General features: G+C 38.0%; 2 protein-coding genes across 6 annotated transcripts in view; one reads left to right on the top strand and one right to left on the bottom strand.

Annotated features, from left to right (window-relative positions):
* Window positions 1-12,432, top strand: part of LOC127628498 (tensin-2-like) — a 72,281-nt gene extending 59,849 nt beyond the window's left edge. For 2 of the 3 annotated variants that reach the window (XM_052105278.1, XM_052105280.1), the window contains exons 21-28: window positions 3,466-3,597; window positions 4,778-4,873; window positions 7,168-7,245; window positions 9,314-9,391; window positions 9,487-9,655; window positions 9,798-9,866; window positions 11,430-11,459; window positions 11,883-12,432. In XM_052105278.1, coding sequence (XP_051961238.1) covers window positions 3,466-3,597; window positions 4,778-4,873; window positions 7,168-7,245; window positions 9,314-9,391; window positions 9,487-9,655; window positions 9,798-9,866; window positions 11,430-11,459; window positions 11,883-12,024 — 794 coding nt within the window. In that variant the 3' untranslated portion in view covers window positions 12,025-12,432. The remainder of the gene's footprint in view (window positions 1-3,465; window positions 3,598-4,777; window positions 4,874-7,167; window positions 7,246-9,313; window positions 9,392-9,486; window positions 9,656-9,797; window positions 9,867-11,429; window positions 11,460-11,882) is intronic. The other variant, XM_052105279.1, reaches the window with a different exon arrangement.
* A 147-nt stretch (window positions 12,433-12,579) lies between these two features.
* The window catches only part of LOC127628499 (forkhead box protein P1-B-like), a 93,602-nt gene continuing 88,988 nt past the window's right edge, over window positions 12,580-17,193 (bottom strand). For all 3 annotated transcript variants that reach the window (XM_052105281.1, XM_052105282.1, XM_052105283.1), the window contains 5 exons: window positions 16,657-16,758; window positions 16,203-16,324; window positions 16,030-16,093; window positions 15,590-15,753; window positions 12,580-15,264 (listed from right to left, as the gene is read on the bottom strand). In XM_052105281.1, coding sequence (XP_051961241.1) covers window positions 15,111-15,264; window positions 15,590-15,753; window positions 16,030-16,093; window positions 16,203-16,324; window positions 16,657-16,758 — 606 coding nt within the window. In that variant the 3' untranslated portion in view covers window positions 12,580-15,110. The remainder of the gene's footprint in view (window positions 15,265-15,589; window positions 15,754-16,029; window positions 16,094-16,202; window positions 16,325-16,656; window positions 16,759-17,193) is intronic.

Genomic DNA, 17,193 nt, shown 5'->3' with positions numbered 1-17,193 from the left:
TTAATCCACCTTGATATGTTGTTGCAAAATGTTTAAGAACCCGCCCCAGGTAAGATGACATAATAAGATTACTTGTCAAAAATAAATATGTGTTATAATAGATTTAGATTTGAAGGACATATTCAGATTGTGCCAAAGCACAGGTGCTTCGCTGTCGAAGGAAAGTGCATCAAATCTGCATTTTGAATTATCTTGACGATTAGTTGGTGTTTGCCCACATCGAGATGTCATTTTCAGCCATTTGATCTAGGGCTGTGTGTAACCTAGACAAGAGTGTCCTGTTGCCAGGGCAACAGACTCAGGAATGGAGCTGGATTTGTGAGCGATGCAGGCGCATCTATCAGTTCGCGTTCTGTCATTTCGCCAGTGTCTAGAGATAGTCAGAGTTGGTCATTTCATAGGCTTTGGGGCTCATAATCATGTCTTCTGCTGTCATTCCCCTGGGAATGTTGCATGCAAGACCATTTGAGTGCTGAATGAACACCATAAATGGACTTCAAGCACTGACACATGCTTTCTGTCTCTTCAAATTTACGCATGGGTGTTACCGAATACTGTTAACATGGAAATGGATTCTCCTGTTGGGCGTTCCGTTGGGGCATTTGTGTCACCGCAAAGTTATAACAACAACCTCCATGGGTTGGGGTGCTGTATATGAGGGTAATCCAGCCTACAGGGTTTGGATGGGCCAGCGGCAATATTGGCACATAAACTATCTGTATATGTTCACAGTGCTGCTGGCGTTAAAAGTTTTCCTCCAGGAGATTCAGGGCAGCGGACCTGTTTGCTTCAAGCAAGATGTCACACTGTCCCCTCTGGTTTTCACTCTCGCCCCCAGCACCACTGGACATCGATGCTTTGGCGCATCAGTGGCTGACAATTTATCTTTACGTGTTCCCACCATTCAGTCTGCTGTATGTAATTCTGCAGAGAGTTTGGGAGAATCGGGTTCGTCTTCTGTTAGTGACGCCGTTTTGTCTATCTCAAGTATGGTCTTCGACTCTAGTCTCAGTCCTGTAGGAAATGCCTTGGGAGATTTCAGTGAGAACAGACATGTCGTTTCAGGCTCTGGGCAGCATTTGGCACCCCTGCCAGACTTGTGGAAGTTATGGATATGGCCCCTCAATGGGGCACACTTTTGAATGATGGGTTATCCCCCACTGTGGTTGATACCATTGTGAATGCTGGAGCTCCATCAACTAGGAATCTATATATGTTCAAGTGGTGTATTTTTGCTTCTTGGTGTACATCGCAAAGTGAAAATCCATTTCACTGCCCTGTCGATACAGTGCAGGATTTTTTTGCAAGAGCGTTTTGTGTCCGGGGTTGCCCCGGCAACACTTAAATCTATGTTGCCGCTATAGCAGATGAGCATGCACTTGACTCTTTGTCAGCAGACATTCTCTTGTCTCTCGTTTTATACACTGGGTGCACAGGCTTAGACCTTTTCATCCCGTCCACATTCCCTTATGGGATTTTTCTGTTGATTTAGAGGTGATCTCGGGTGCTCCGTTTGAGTCCTTGGCAACAGTCGCTGATAAGTTTCTGACTCTTAAAATGGCCCTGCTAGTAGCATTGGCATCGTTTAAAAGGGTGGGTGATTTCGTGCTCTCTCCATCATTCCCTTATGTATGGATTTTGCAACAGGGTGTTTAAGAGTGGTGTTAAGACCTCGTTAGGTCTATTTTCCCAAGGCAGTTTCTTCATCATTTCACTCGCAGACTATTACATTTCAGGCTTTCTATCCTCCCCATTTGAGATGGAGGAGCATGAAAGATTGCATATGCTTTTTCCAGTTTAGGCACTGTGAGGTTATGTTGACTGTACTAGTCAGCGGCGTAAGTCAGAGCAGTTGTTTGTGTGCTTTGGTGGCCCCAACAACAGTTTTTCATTGTCCAAGCAAAGACTCATTTCTCTTACTGATGCAGTTTCAAGTGCTTACGAAGAGCACGGTTTACCTTCGCCTTCAGGTATTCGAGCCCATTCAACGAGGAGCATGGCATCCTCATGGGCTTTGGCTAGAGGTGTGTCCTTGGAGGGCATTTGTATGGCGGCAGGGTGGTCCTCTCCACATAATTTGTTTAATTTTATAATCTGGATGAGGGTTTAACTCCTGCTTCCCAGTTTCTCTCTGTTAGAACGGGGTAAACATAATTTTCTTTGTTTTATATAGAGTGTTTAGCTTGCTTGTGCACTGCTACATGCTTGCCACACTGGCGTAGGCATTTGTCAGCTACTGTTCGCATTGCGTGAATATTTCCCAATTTGATTATGCAGCTCGAATTCCTACGAAAGGGAACGTCACGGTTACGTAACTTGAGAAGAAATAAATCGCTAAACAGCTGAAATCAACCTTTGGTTTGCATAGGAGTTCAGTTAGTGTTTATTTTGTGAAAATTACAATCTGACTCCTCAATATTCAATACATGACTTCTTTCCAAATAAACAAATAAATGGACATAAAACACTGATTTGTGCATAAATTATGTAATTATGTAATTATGTGAGAAGAAATAATTAGCTGAACAGCTGTAATCCACCATCGGTTTGCATTGGAGTTCTGTTGATGTTTTTTCTATAATTAAAGACTGAATCTGACTGCTCATGCATTTTATTACAAGACTACTTGTAAAATAAGTAAATAAATTAAATTGAAACATTGATTTGAGTTTAAATAATTTTCTTAGCTTACTTGTAGAGATCACACAATGATCAGAGAAGCTGGAGAGATGGCTCGACGGAACACGGATGACTGATCTGATACGTCTAAATTCCCAGATGTGCTGTTGTTACAGAGCAATATCTGACCGCCGGATGGCACCATTGACCAATCAGAATCGAGTGTTCCAGAGAGACGTGTAATAATCTTGGTTAATGCTAGTTTATAAAAATACAATTGTTCATAGTTAGTTCATGTTAGTTCATAATGCATTAACTAATGATAAAAAGTACAACTTTTAATTCTAAATATGTATTCGTATATATGTTGAAATTTACATTAACCAAGATGAATAATTACTGTAAAATTATTGTTCATTGTTAGTCCATATTAACTAATGTAGTTAACGAATGTCAACAAGTGGAACCTTGTTGTAAAGCATTAACAAATTATCAGTGAAAATATTGGCGGTAATCCACAATCGGCGCAATATTAAAGTTTTCATTTTCACAGTTATCGGACAATAATATGTCGACTGCCAACATACTGTATCATGCGCCCCTAAAAAATTGGTAAACTATACTGAGTTAATTATATGACAGTTCTTGTGTTTCATTCCATGCAGACGACCTTTGCTTAAACAGCTTTACCTGTGCAAATGCTAATTAAACAGACATGTCTTTTTATGACTGGCGTTGTGCTGTAGTGCTTTTGCACATGCTGCAACAGATTGCTGTAACATCTGCTTTGGATTCTTTTTTAAATGGTGATGTCTCATTTAACTGTTCTGTCTCCCTGTCAAACAGCTATAGGAGCACTGAAGGAAAGAGAGCCAGGGGCCTTCCTCATCCGAGACAGTAACTCCTTCCAAGGGGCCTACGGGCTGGCCCTGAAAGTGGCCAGCCCGCCTTCCAACGTCAGTAACCACAGCAGCAAAGGTATGTCTCATCTGCAGGCATTTCCTCACACAAACATTTGTCTTGCTTCAACATTGCTCCCAAAGCTGTCTGTCTGCACGGGAAATGCTCGACTGAACTTGAAGTACTGTAGCAGAGCTAAAACATGGAAAGAAGTCACTTCAAAATATCCTTTTCAGTTTATTAGTCTTGATTTGCAATAAACAATATTGAAATATCCTTCAAACTATACATTTACTTATGAAGCAAAATGACATATGATATAAAGTCTTTATTGCATAGAAATCTAATAACTTTGTGAGGTTTGTGTTTAAAAAAAGAAAAACTATTTGCCAGTGGAGTAAGAAAAATAAACTTTTTTCCTGTATATTTACGTTTCCTTAGTCTTGCTGTTGTATGCATAAACCTCATTACATTTTGTTCTCAGAGTTACAGAGTTCTCTGAAAGCAAGACTTGACTGTCATGTTGCCTTTCAAGCAATGCTTCAAGTTTTAAGGATGTCTAGAGATTTGTACTAGAAAATAAGTATACTTAGTAGGTAATAGAGCATTGGTGTCATGCTATTGCTGTTGCTGCCATTTTAGAAAAGCAATAAGCCACATGAGGCCATGTGTTACAGTGATTTTTCCTTGTGTAAGGGATTAATGGAAAGGAGGAGGCGAGAACCGGCTTAATGATATAAATGATATTTAATTAAGAACTTAAACCAAAGGACACAAACACACACATATGACAGACAGCTGCCCGTAAACGCTCTCTGTCTCTCTCACACCACCGTCCACAGTCGGCCTTTATCCCTCTCGGAGGCTTGGTTAGCCTGAAAAGGGGCCGGGTGTGTAGAATCACGACCCGGCCCCCATCCCTGTCACATCTTGGTTAAGGGGTTTTAAGCACTCCGATTCACTTCATGCCAAAGAACACCCCTTACCTGTAGTAAAGTCACTGTAACACGTGTCCTCTTGTGGCCTATTGCTTTATTCACTGTCATAATTAATACCATTCCAAGTGAAAACGTGAGCACTGTTGTTTACTTTGGAACTCTTCAACTAAGACGGCATTTAAAACTGCTTTGGAAAGTTTTGTATTAGTTGTGGCTTTAAGCAATTACACATCATGATTTGTATTCATTCAGTGTTAGCATCATAGTGTGCATTAATGTTTTGGTCTGCTCTGTGCATATCGTTTCCTGTCTGTGAGCAGGGGGAGACCCACTGGAACAGCTGGTTCGACACTTCCTCATTGAGAAGGGCCCCCGAGGAGTGAAGATCAAGGGCTGTCACAATGAACCCTACTTTGGTATGCAACACAGTGCAGTTCAGGAATTCTCACTAAATTTCCATGGGACAGAATATGCTTAGGTCTAGACTAAAGCTTAAAGGAATTTTCTGGGTTCAATACAAGTTAAGCTCAATCTACAGCATTTGTGCCATAATGTTGATCTCCACAATAATTTCTAATCGTCCCTTCTTTTCTTTACAAAAAGCACAAATCGAGGTTACAGTGAGGCACTTACAATGGAAGTGAATGTGGACAATTTTTGCAGGGTTTAAAGGCAGAAATTTGAAGCTTATAATTTTATAAAAGCACTTACATTAATTCTTCTGTTAAAACTCATGTATTACTTGAGCTGTAAAGTTGTTTAAATCATAAGTTTTACTCTCATGTTAGGGTTTGTTCACATTACATGGCTATGAAGTTGAAAAATTGGCTATAAATTTACACAGAAAATGTTAGTAAGTGATTTTATCACACTAAAATCTTGTTTACGTGCATATTATTCATGCCTTCTGACTATACTTTTAAAAGATTGAGTATTTTAATATTCAAAAATTGGCCCCCAATCACTTCTATAGTAAGTGCCTCACTGGAACTCAGATTTTTGCTTTTTTTTTAAAGGGTAACTAAACCCTAAACCAACTTTTTTTAGTTAATGATCTGTAAGCATGGGGCTTTATTAGTACTGGTCATTGATTCAAGTAATTTTTTTGACATTTGTGTATAAAGTGTTTTAATTCTACAATATATGGTGTAAAAACGTCTGAGTGCTGCCCTCTTCAGGTTGAACGGTGGCTACTGCAGTTGAATTTTCCTATTGGCTGTTGCGGTACTTCGTGACGTAAGCAGTGACAGCTGACGTAAGCAGGTTCCAGCTCACCACGCCAGATTCATGTACATGTCGTCTTGCGAACGTGTGAGGAATAATAATAACATAGAGTCTGACAGCAGCTGTCAATTAATCCGTCACTACGAGTCTCAGGTGCCACCCCCCCACCCCCCCGCTCAGCCCCGCACTCGGTTCATTCCCTCTATCCCCGCCGGTGTCTGCCCACTTTTCCAGCATTTTCAAATATTTCTAGTGGGTGGAGTCAGACTCTGAGCAGGTGTTTAGTTACCCTTTAAAGAAAAGGAGAGACGATTCAAAATAAATGTTTGTGGTAATCAACATTATGCCACAAATGCTGTCGATTGAGCTTAACTTGTATTGAAACTTTAATATCCTTTAAGCTTAAAGGAATGATCTGGGTTAAATGCAAGATATGCTATGATGCTGTCGATAACCACAGACAATTATTTTGACTTTTATACAAAAAGAATAAAAAGTGTCAAACTCAGTTTATAGAAAACAAACAAAAATGGCAAGCCATCGCACCAGGATAACAGTAAAAAATTCCTAAATATAGCCACAAGACAAACAATATGTGTTCACGTGAGAAAGGTGTGATACAATCACTTACTAACATTGTTTGTGCAAAGTTGTATCCAAATTTTAAAATTGTATTATGGTCAGGCAAAGCTGCTCAACCCTGTAACTTTCAAATGAGATGCACAAGGATAACAGAAAGGGACATGCAAAGTACTGTCTACATGGAGCAAACTCCACTCATGGATTTAGTTGGTAATGCATTAACATAAGTTTATCCACCTAGAACAGTAGTGCCTCTTCTCAATCTCTCTAGAATGCTTTGCCCCATAGTCAAAATGATTGTCTTTGGCAGTGGATAACATGTCACAGATGCTGTCCACAGAACTTAACTTGGTTTGAACCCGGAACATTCCTCGAAGTTGTGGTTCTCGAATGAAAATCTCTTGTGTTTTTAGACTGGACTTGATCTGCATTTGGAAGACCATTATCTGAGTAAAAAATGTGTAGTGTATGGAACTGCCAGGTTGTATAACGAAAGTTGAGCTCAGGTTTGGGTGAAAATTAGTTCACACTTTTCTGAGATATCTGCGTGGGGGATCAGTTTGCATGCAAGTTATTCAGACAGCAGTACAGTCCAATATCTGTTATATCTCTGTCATGTGCTCTAGCAGAACACACAAAATGCCACATAGCTCTGAACTTTGCCTCATAGAGAGTGCAGTCATGAGTTTTAGGAGTTAAGATACAGTTTTTTTGGTATTGGAGCACCAGAGAGCTCTGGCTTGTTTTATTATTAATTCTTTATGTCTGCGTGACTGTGATTAGTTACCATCTGGCTTCAGTTTGATCTTTTTGTGGTTATTTTTAAGGTAAATAATGTTGAATCGGTATGAAAAAGAAATGCTGAGCTCCTCTCTCTCTCACTCTCTCTCTCTATCGTTTGTAGGGAGTCTTTCAGCACTTGTGTATCAGCATTCCATTACACCGATCTCTCTGCCCTGTGCCCTCCGCATCCCAGAGAAAGGTAAACAGAACAGCTCAACACATCATTCTGACATATCACCCACCGTATGATGAAAGCACTATCACAACTTAGACAAAAGTATGAGGTTAAGGTTTGTTTCATGATTATGAAAAAGAGGCTTTTTTGGGGGGAATTTTAAGGCTTAAAATGAATGGTTGGTTTAAGCTTTCAAAACTTCTGAAAATTCGGAATAAGTATTTTCTGAAAACTACAGCAACAGTGACATTGTGCAAAGATTGTACTAGCAGTCAAAAGTTTGGACACATATACTCATTCTTAATTGTTACTAGTGTTTACTATTAAGCATAATAGTACTCATCAAAACTATGAAATGACACAAATGGAAGTATAAAAATTATGTAGTGAAAAAAAAAAGAAAAAAAAAATTAAGAGAATCAGTTTTAGCTTTTAAAAAGTAGCCACACTAGATTTCAGCTCTGCACTCTCTGGCTGTTCTATTCTCCAACTTCATGTGGCGAAGCCTGAGATGCTTTTTACAATTGTATTTATATATATATATTTGTTTTATATTTTGCAGCTGTTGGCTGCATTTCCTTCACAATCTGTTCCAACTCATTCATTTAAAACAAAAATGCACAGAAAAGTAAAGTCTCATTAAACCATTTTCACTCTCTCTAGTTTTTATTATTTTATTTATTTTTTTTAAACTTGAAAATTCCCACCATTCCCACCAAATTCCCATGTGTCATTTCAAGCACATCTCAAATTCTGTGTTTGTTTTACTTGCTAATGCTAATTTCATAGCTGACATTTAATATTGTAACGTTTGAATAACGAGGCTGACGAGGAGATGCGGATCCAAACGCAGTTTGAGTTTATTTTAGCAGAAAACACCAAATGAACAAAAGAACAACCCACGATGGGGAAAAGAAACATAAACTAGTTAAGGTAACCACGGTAGAGACAAACAGGGAACAAGGGAGAGAAGCACACATCAGGCTAACATCAAACAACGATCGACAAAGACTGAACAAAGACACGGGGTATAAATACACAAACATGGGATAGGTGGCCAATGAAAGAACAGAACTCAAACAAGATAACAAGGTGATTAACAGAAACCAAAGGCAAATTAACAAGGGCAGGTGTAAACAATGAACACGAACGCTAACAAGGACTATGGAATTACATGAGGGACTAAAGTGAAAACTAAGAAGTGCAAAAGTGACAACAATGGTAAACAAAAGGGCAACAGTGAAACAAGACAGGGTATTCATAACAAATATACAGTATCCTAAATGCACATTGTTAAAAAACATCACACTTTTTGCATAATTAGGCAAAATTACAGCTTGATTTGAAATAACACCTAATACAAATATTTTGCTCACAAGCGATATTTACTAGAATTGTCTGTTTTCTTCAAAAATCACTTGCCTCATCTCGTGCATGCTCTTCACTGACACTTTTATCCACTTGGTTAATAAGTAAACTAACTTTTGAGAAAACTTTATTAGATGCAAAACTGTTTGTTGTGGGGGCAATGACGTCACAATTGTGGGATGTCGTCATTTTTGAAAAGCAATTACAGAAATCATATTCACACTATAAATATTGAAATGGTTTATTTCACTCTTCGTTAAGAGCATCATGATTAGCACAGTTATACTGTGTAATAAGTATATAGTTATATATATTAGCACATGTAATAATTCATATTTTTACAATTAATTTCCATCGTTTATTGAAAGTCTTGGTTTGGGACAAGGCTAAAGCAGTAAAATTCGTACATAAAAGACATTAGAAAAGTACCAAAAGTAAAAGATGAAGGTCTGCCAAAAAGTTTCCAATGTAGTTTTAATGAGACCTTTATACAACAAAAAGAAAAATGTAGAAATCATTGTGATTTAATAAAAATCAACCCCTGGGGCAGGGAAGTTCCCAAAGTTGAAGTAATCCCCATATATAATCATAAGCAATTTTACTACGGGTTAAATTGGAAATCACTGAACGTATGCTTTTGATCTCATTTGTGATGTTGTCTTTAAATGCTTTGCAGCGCTAAAACCTCAGACACTAGCCTGTAATTGTTTTGTCACTTCCTCAGACCCAATAGGAGAAGTCCTGGAGGTTCAGCCAGTCAGTAATATGAGTACAGCTGCAGACCTTCTCAAACAGGGAGCAGGTGAGTGTGTCCTTATGTTATTCCATCTTTAATCCATCTCTCCCTTTTTATAAGTTGCCATCTCTCTTTATTAATATATGCCTCTTTCTCCTCAGCCTGCAATGTGCTATACCTGAACTCAGAAGAGACTGAGTCGCTGACGGGGCCCCAGGCTATCGCTAAGGCCACAGGGGCCACAATGTCACGCAACCCTCAGCCCTCTGCCACAGTGGTCCACTTTAAGGTGTCGGCCCAGGGCATTACACTGACGGACAGCCAACGCAGGTATGGCCACTTAACTATGTTTTCACAATGAAAGTAATGGTAGGGAAAACACACTTTCAGAATGTTCCACTCTTTGCTTTTGAAAAGACAACCCCATCATTTTCCAGTTATATATGAAAAGTGAGAGGTTTGGGTTTTGCAGGGTGTTCTTCAGGAGACATTACCCCATCAACAGTGTGACTTTCAGCAGTGTGGACCCACAGGACAGAAGGTGAGGGAAATGCGTTGACTGTCTACAAAGTGAAATTTAGGATTTTTTTTTTTGGTTTATATGTCCAGTCTATATATCATCTGTGGTTATGTACTTTCTTTTAGAAAATTAATTCAATGTAGCCTTATTTTATTTGTACATGTATGTTTCTTGACTAGAGCTAGTTGTAGAAACAATGGCGTAGCCAGGAAATTTCTTTTGGGTGGGCCTAAAACCGGTGCATTCAAACAGTTCTTTCAGACTTCTTGAAATCAGAATTTATGAATTTTTAAAACAATGATTTAAATAGATATTTGAAGTCAAAGAATAATCTCTAATATTCTGGGCTGCGCCACTGCGTAGAACTTCATTAAAATTCAATCTTATCAGCTTTAACACAAAAAATAATCAGGTGTTGCATGAGTCTGTGCCGGCTGCTCTGTCTGTCTGTGTATATGTGCATAAATGTTTTTTTGTTGATCCATAAATGTGAATTTTCAGTTGTATGTAAAACCTTAGCTTTAGGACTCATGATTAAAAAATGTCCTGCCCTGTGCAGACAAAACAGACATGTTTTTTTTCAGTGATTACTCTGCGCCTTGTAAACAGTTTGGTGTCTGTGATTTTTATTTCACAAAGAATTTGTTCACCTCAGACCAGTTATCAGTTTGAGGCAATAATCTGAAACCAGACGTTACAGGTCAGAGCTTCTAAAATCAGTGTGTTCCACCTGTCAGCCTCGGCACCAGGGGCGTAAGCAGGATATGCCTTTTAGATGGGCCTCCAAAAAACTTGGGTGTGAGTGCTTACTGTTTGGGCTGGGTGGGCACTACACAACACTGCTATAGATTATATGTTGAGTTTTAAAATGCAGCTCCAAAGCAACATCTGTGTGTGGTTGGTCCGAAACATACTTTACAGAAGTATTCGTCTAGCAATGCAAGAAAGTGACAAAAATGCCCCAGATATTGAAAGGGCTGATATTTAAAGCGTAATCGACAGAATGTGTGGCATAATGTTCATTATTAGCCGGCTATGTGACTAATGTGCTAAAAAAAAATTATAATAATTCTGTTAACACAAAATAATAATAATAAAAATTCATCTTTTATAACAAAGCAAAACATTCCTTTCAAATATGGGGCTAAGAATTCCCTTGAAATAAATGTTTTATCTATTATCTAGCATTTGATATTTCATAATATTCTCTCCTATGCCTAACCCATCTAGAAAAAAAAGAGAAACAGTTATAAAAAAATAAAAACGTTAATTTCTTACTGTGCTGTTGAAGTTTATATATCAAACTACCTGATTAATAATAACATATCTGGTGGTTTAAAGGCACAGATATTTAAAGGCAACTCAATCGCCCAATTGAGGACTGCGGGTTTTTTATTTTCTCACCACAGTAATGCAAGAACACGTTATGTATGTACACCGGGACCATCTATGTTTGTATACTTGTGCTGAGTATGTTTCTGGCTTTGAAATGAGAGCATGTTCGTGTGTGGCTGCAGCTGTCCTTTGTGCGAGTATGCCAGTCTGTTCCTCAGTGTTGTCTTTGTCTCCCTCTTGCTGCCATAGGTGGACTAACTCAGTCAGCACGACCTCTAAGTAAGTCCATATGTTGAAATGTGTGTCTCCTCTAGACTGTTACAAGAGCATGTGTCTTTTCTTGTGTTGCTGCTGAGTGACTGATAGTAAGCAGATTATGTGCTTATGTGCATGCTCATTTAGTCTTAGATTGCTGTAATAATTCTTATAATGATCAACTTGTCTGTCAACTCACATATTGTTATACTCTCATTTTTAGTTAAACCCGTAAGCAGGTGATATTATTACATTCAGTGGTGTTTAATAAGGCAAGCATCACTATAACTACTGCTCATACTTGGGCTATGTGTTTTTAACCTTTTAGGAAGATGTATTCTCACGTGTCCCATCAGACCAAACACTACCTGATATCACTCATTATGTGGATTGTATGTCCGACAGATCTTTCTATCCACACTCACTTGCTTATCTCTATTTTCTCAGAGTATTTGGTTTTGTTGCCAAAAAGCCTGGGAGCGCGGCGGAGAACGTGTGCCACCTTTTCGCAGAGCTGGATCCGGAACAGCCTGCGACTGCCATTGTCAACTTCATTAACAAAGTTATGCTGGCACCACAGAGACGCTAGAGACCCAGGGAGGAGAAAGAGCGTTTGTCTTCTTCACTTACAACACAGCACGTCTAATATGGCTTTGTGCACCAAACACAAATGACAACAAAGTTTAAGGCTTCAGAAATGCATTTTACTGACTACAAACCTTTCGTTTGTTGCATAGGGGCTTTACCATTGACTTGATACTTTGATACCATGGTATATCATTGGACCATGGTACCATAACATGATACCAAAACAAATTAAAGCCACATTTTTCTGAATGTAACAAACTGAAGCAAACAGGCTGTTATTGTCAAGTGGTATTTTGGTATTCATGGGATTATAAAAAAACACTCATGGCACCATGACTGCTAAACTATGTAGACTTAGCACCAGGGGTTTTCAAAACAGATATCTAAGCACTGTTTTTTTTTTTTTTTTACCCCTGAATAAAAAATAAATGATATATGCACTCAGAAACATAAACCTTGCACAGATATCAATCATGACAATCAACAGGTAATGTACATCATCAATTTTGTTCTTTATTTAACTTTCAGGCCATGTTCACAGACTCCCCACTAATCCGAATTAGTTTGAAAACTCAGTTTTCATTTCCTGTCGTCCTCGTATGAAAGTACGATTTTTGTATTGCCAACTTAGCGACTTTACAGACCCCTTTAGCTGCTTCCCCCCACCCTAAAAAGCACCTAGCAACAAATCTAGTGAATTTTTGGACAAATCTTTGTTACTTTCCGTATAAGAGTCGCCAGTAGCACCGCGTGAGCGCTAGATCTTGCTTTCCCGCCACAGAATAAAAAATGGATTAGTCTATGCTAAAATTACTGGTTGAATAACTATTTTTTTATTTAACAGGAAATTTAAAATGCAAACTAGTTAAAATAAATAAAAAAAAATCATAATAATTTTGACTGGAAAGAAGGTGCCATTGTTCTGAATCTGGCCTGAAGAGTCAGTAAGCAATATGGGATGTTTGAGAGAGAGTTTGAGATGAAGATACAGATGGAGGATCAGACATGTGATTATTTCCCAGAGAGAATTCGGTTAACTTTAGAGTGTGAAGCAACGATAATTGTCCCTTTATGTTTTGTAATATTTCGTGCACTGTTAATAAATATGAAATACATTAAAATATACCATCCAATTTCATACAATAATTTTTTTTAAACATAAGCTTGGTCAGCTAAACGTCATACGTCACGCTGTACTGCTGTACCTGCAATATTGTGTAGTAAAACATTATATTGGAATGTAATCAGTCTTTAAACTGATAAAGACAGGCGGCGGATGTTTCCACCGCCATAATGTTTCATTCTGTATTTCATGTTCGCATAAAGAATGATACAAAATCTACAGAAGTTGTTTATAACCAAAGACAATGTATTCATATGTTCTGTATTCTGTGCCATTTATTTGACATACCTGTGGCAACAAGTTATTGCTGTTTTTTTTTTTTTTACATATAGTAAGACATGTCTATGACATCTTGAATATATTGTATTTTCTTATTGATCTTTGTATGTATTAATATATTTTCTCACATACAGCAGACTTGGACAGTAAAAAGAAGAAAAAAGACGACGTCGATAAAAGGATTTTTTTTTATTATTACCAAATGCTATTTTTTTCAGTGTATGCGCAAATGATAAATATAATAAATATATTTAAAGTCATGGTACCAAATCTGAATTCATGACGTGAATTATTTGTATTGATCTGTAGCACAGATGTGTATGACTTTATGAGACTGCTCTATTTCAATTCTTAATTGGGCCACAATTTATCCTAGATAATTAATTGAAAAAAAAAAAAAGTTTTCATTTCCCACTCTTAAAACTTATTTCAAATTAAATATAATTAACCAAAAAATTGTTTTAATAATTGTGTATACATGCGTTTGTTTGGACCAAATAGATAAACATTCCTATTAAATCAGCATATACATTTTTGTTTCTTCACATTGTACACAGAAATATGTATTAATCATGAGGTCATTTATTCAGAAGTGTGGTGCAAACTGAAATATTTGATTTTAAATAGATGCCTTCTATTTGTTTGGACATGTGATACACAAGTTATTCACTCAACAATTATGTAATCTTTTCTTTGTGGTACAATTACAGATTACTCAATTCAATGATTAGCGCATTTAATGTCCTATCTAAACAGAGTAGCGTGAATGACATTTTTGTCTTGGCCATATCAAAAGGGACCATGTAAACAAAACACAACACAAAAACATCTTTCACAATCTTTGGTAACTTGTTTTTATATAACCAAACTAGACAAAATCTTCTTCTACTTGAATACAAAGGCAAAGGTTTGGTTTAGCTTCATTAGTAACTTAATGGTTTGTTAGGTCTGTTTAAAATGAGGCTCGATTGTATTTATTGTGCCGTTTCGGTGTAAATGTTGTGGATAATAGAAACACAGTAACTTTCTGTACACACTAGTGAAAAAATCAAAACAGAAGAATATACTAAAATTTAAAACAAAAAACATTCATCAAGTGCTGGTTATAAAATGTTCCCCTTAGGTTTGGTTTTGTGTTTATCTTGAAAAATCAGAGGTAAAAAATATAGACATTCACAATTTCAGTTTCCATTCTACCAAAGAGCAGTCCAAAATTTAAGGCCACACGTTACCAACATGGCAACTAACCCTACAGTATTTGAGGTGATTCGAACTTGCATTTACAATAAACAAATCTGGTCACAGACAGCTTAATAAAATAGTTCATTCATATGGATATAACATTTTCTCAGTTGACAGGGAAACCATCTTCCCTTAATGGTAAGTTGTTGATTCAATTCAAGTGCTGTAGTGTTTAATATATAAACAAAAGATGTGCTGCCTACAGCGCCCTCTTTATCGGCAAGTTGATGGGCAAACTTTTCTAATGTATAAACCTCAACACAGTGCAGCCCTTTAGTACCAGTGAGATCCATCCACTGCATACAACACAAACAGGTAATATTGAAACAATAAATAAATGGTTGTTCCCAAGTGGAATAGTTAAACTTTCATGTGTTAGAGTTCTCAGAGTCAGTTGGTACATTGGACAGATCTCAGCAGTGGAATGAGTGATGGAGATGGTCTCAGGAGAAAGCCGGCTGACAGGCCGAGTCGTGCTCTTCGGTGCATTCACCATGGTGGTTGGGATCTGGACTGTGCTGGTCTTTGGTCTCTGGAGACATGGAGCCATTATAGTCCTCATCCTCCATTTGCTCCTCTTTAATTTGAGACTGGTGCCTGTACACACAATTCACATGAAGAATATTTTTGGACTAGGTTTGATATATTGTTATATAATGCAGTGACATGTACTATGCACATATGTAATATGGAAATGTCCTTACAAATAAATTAAGCGTGTGTCTTAAAGAGTACACTCTATGGCTTTTTATTTCAATGTGAGGTGGTGAGTGAATGTCTCTTCATTGACAGTTCTGTTGCACAAAAGCAGGATTTCCCTACTGTGAATCACCTTTTTTCATGCTAAATCTGTCTTGTCCTCAGTAACATTAGATTAGTGTTTTTATAGTGTGTTAGTAGACAGGGAGCAGCGGTGACTTACAGTATGGGCAGAGGAGAGAGCTCCAGGCTGGAGTCGCTGTGGGAGCTGTCGTCCTGCTCATGAGAACTCATGTCCTCATGCAGAGTGCTGGCCAGGGCCTTCAGGCTGGAAGCTCCCGTAGATGCAGAGCCATATAGGGGCAGACTGCTGTCCACCATCGCTGCCTGTGGACAAACAGCATTTTAAGAGCATGAAAAATAACATTGGTATTTTAAACAAGTTAAACAGGCCTCTTCATTAATGGGCAAAATAAATCTGTGATGGCTTTTAGCTACTTCAGTTTTAGGCTCATTTTTGTTGTTTCGCACTAGAGGGTTTGGGTTCAATTGATCATAAAGTTAGGGTTTATGTGGGTTCACACTCAGTCAAACTGGCAATACATAGAAAACCTTCGGGGCACATTATAAAAATTAAGTGACATTATGTGATGAGAATCGTACCTGCAGTGCAGATAGGGCAGGACTCTGACCCAAACTGGTCTGGATGTTCTTCACCAGAGGTGATCTATATGGCAAAAACTTCATTCATTAGCAGCAATGACCTCAGAATAATCTGGACAAATAAACCTCTCTCTGTAAATCAACATTCAACTGAAGAGGAGATGCACGTTTACCCAGTGATCTTCTGAGGTCGCCTTTTCTGAAACTCCAACTCATCCACGGTCCAAACGGCCCCCTTCACATTCTCCACCCGTACAAAACACTTGTGGAGACTGAGGTTGTGGCGAACGGCATTCTGAGATCCCAGAGAAAGCAACGGCATTGTAAATCAGAACAGCATAACTGGTGTAGTGCACAGGAAGTGTTCAATTGACAACAAAAGAAAAACAGTGTTGTTTAACGCAACTTACATTTACATTTATGCATTTGGCAGACGCTTTTATCCAAAGCGACTTACAGTGCACTTATTACAGGGACAATCCCCCCAGAGCAACCTGGAGTTAAGTGCCTTGCTCAAGGGCCCAACAGTGGCATCTTGGTGGTGCTGGGGCTTGAACCTCTGACCTTCTGGTCAGTAACCCTGAGCCTCAACCACTGAGCCACCACTGCCCCCAACTTGAGATTTACCTTCCACGTTGCTGCATTGCGTCTGAAATATGCAAATGTTCGCGTGAACCAGTTGTAGATTTCATTTAGTGTCAGCTGCTTTTCTGGAGACTCCAATATGGCCTATAAATAAAAAGAGTAAAAATATAATAAAATGTAGGGTACAACAGGGCTAAAAGGCACACCTTAAGGAAAATAAAGCTTTTATCTAATCACAAAGTGTTTCAAGATACAAGAAATACATTTATTTGTATTTTTATTGAATATTGATGGAGCAACATCATTTGTGTGAAAAGAATAGAAAGTTGTTTATATTATTATTATTATTATTATTATTTTTTTTTTTTTTTTTTTTTTAAAGATGGTGAGGGAGCCTTTTACTCCACACCTGGTGAGGCTCCCTCACTTGGGGTAAAAGGACCCCAGGGGGTTTATATTAATATATAGGGCAATAGTTATAGGACACAATTTGTCAACTTAAAAAAGCATCTTGCCATCTCAACTTTTTTTTTATTTTATTTTTATTAGAGTAATAAATTAACAATGTTATTCAGAATA

Source organism: Xyrauchen texanus, chromosome 35 (assembly GCF_025860055.1).
Source record: "Xyrauchen texanus isolate HMW12.3.18 chromosome 35, RBS_HiC_50CHRs, whole genome shotgun sequence".
Lineage (NCBI taxonomy): Eukaryota > Metazoa > Chordata > Actinopteri > Cypriniformes > Catostomidae > Xyrauchen > Xyrauchen texanus.
The sequence above is the reverse complement of the archived record's forward strand: the minus strand, read 5'-3'. Positions and strand labels throughout refer to the sequence as shown.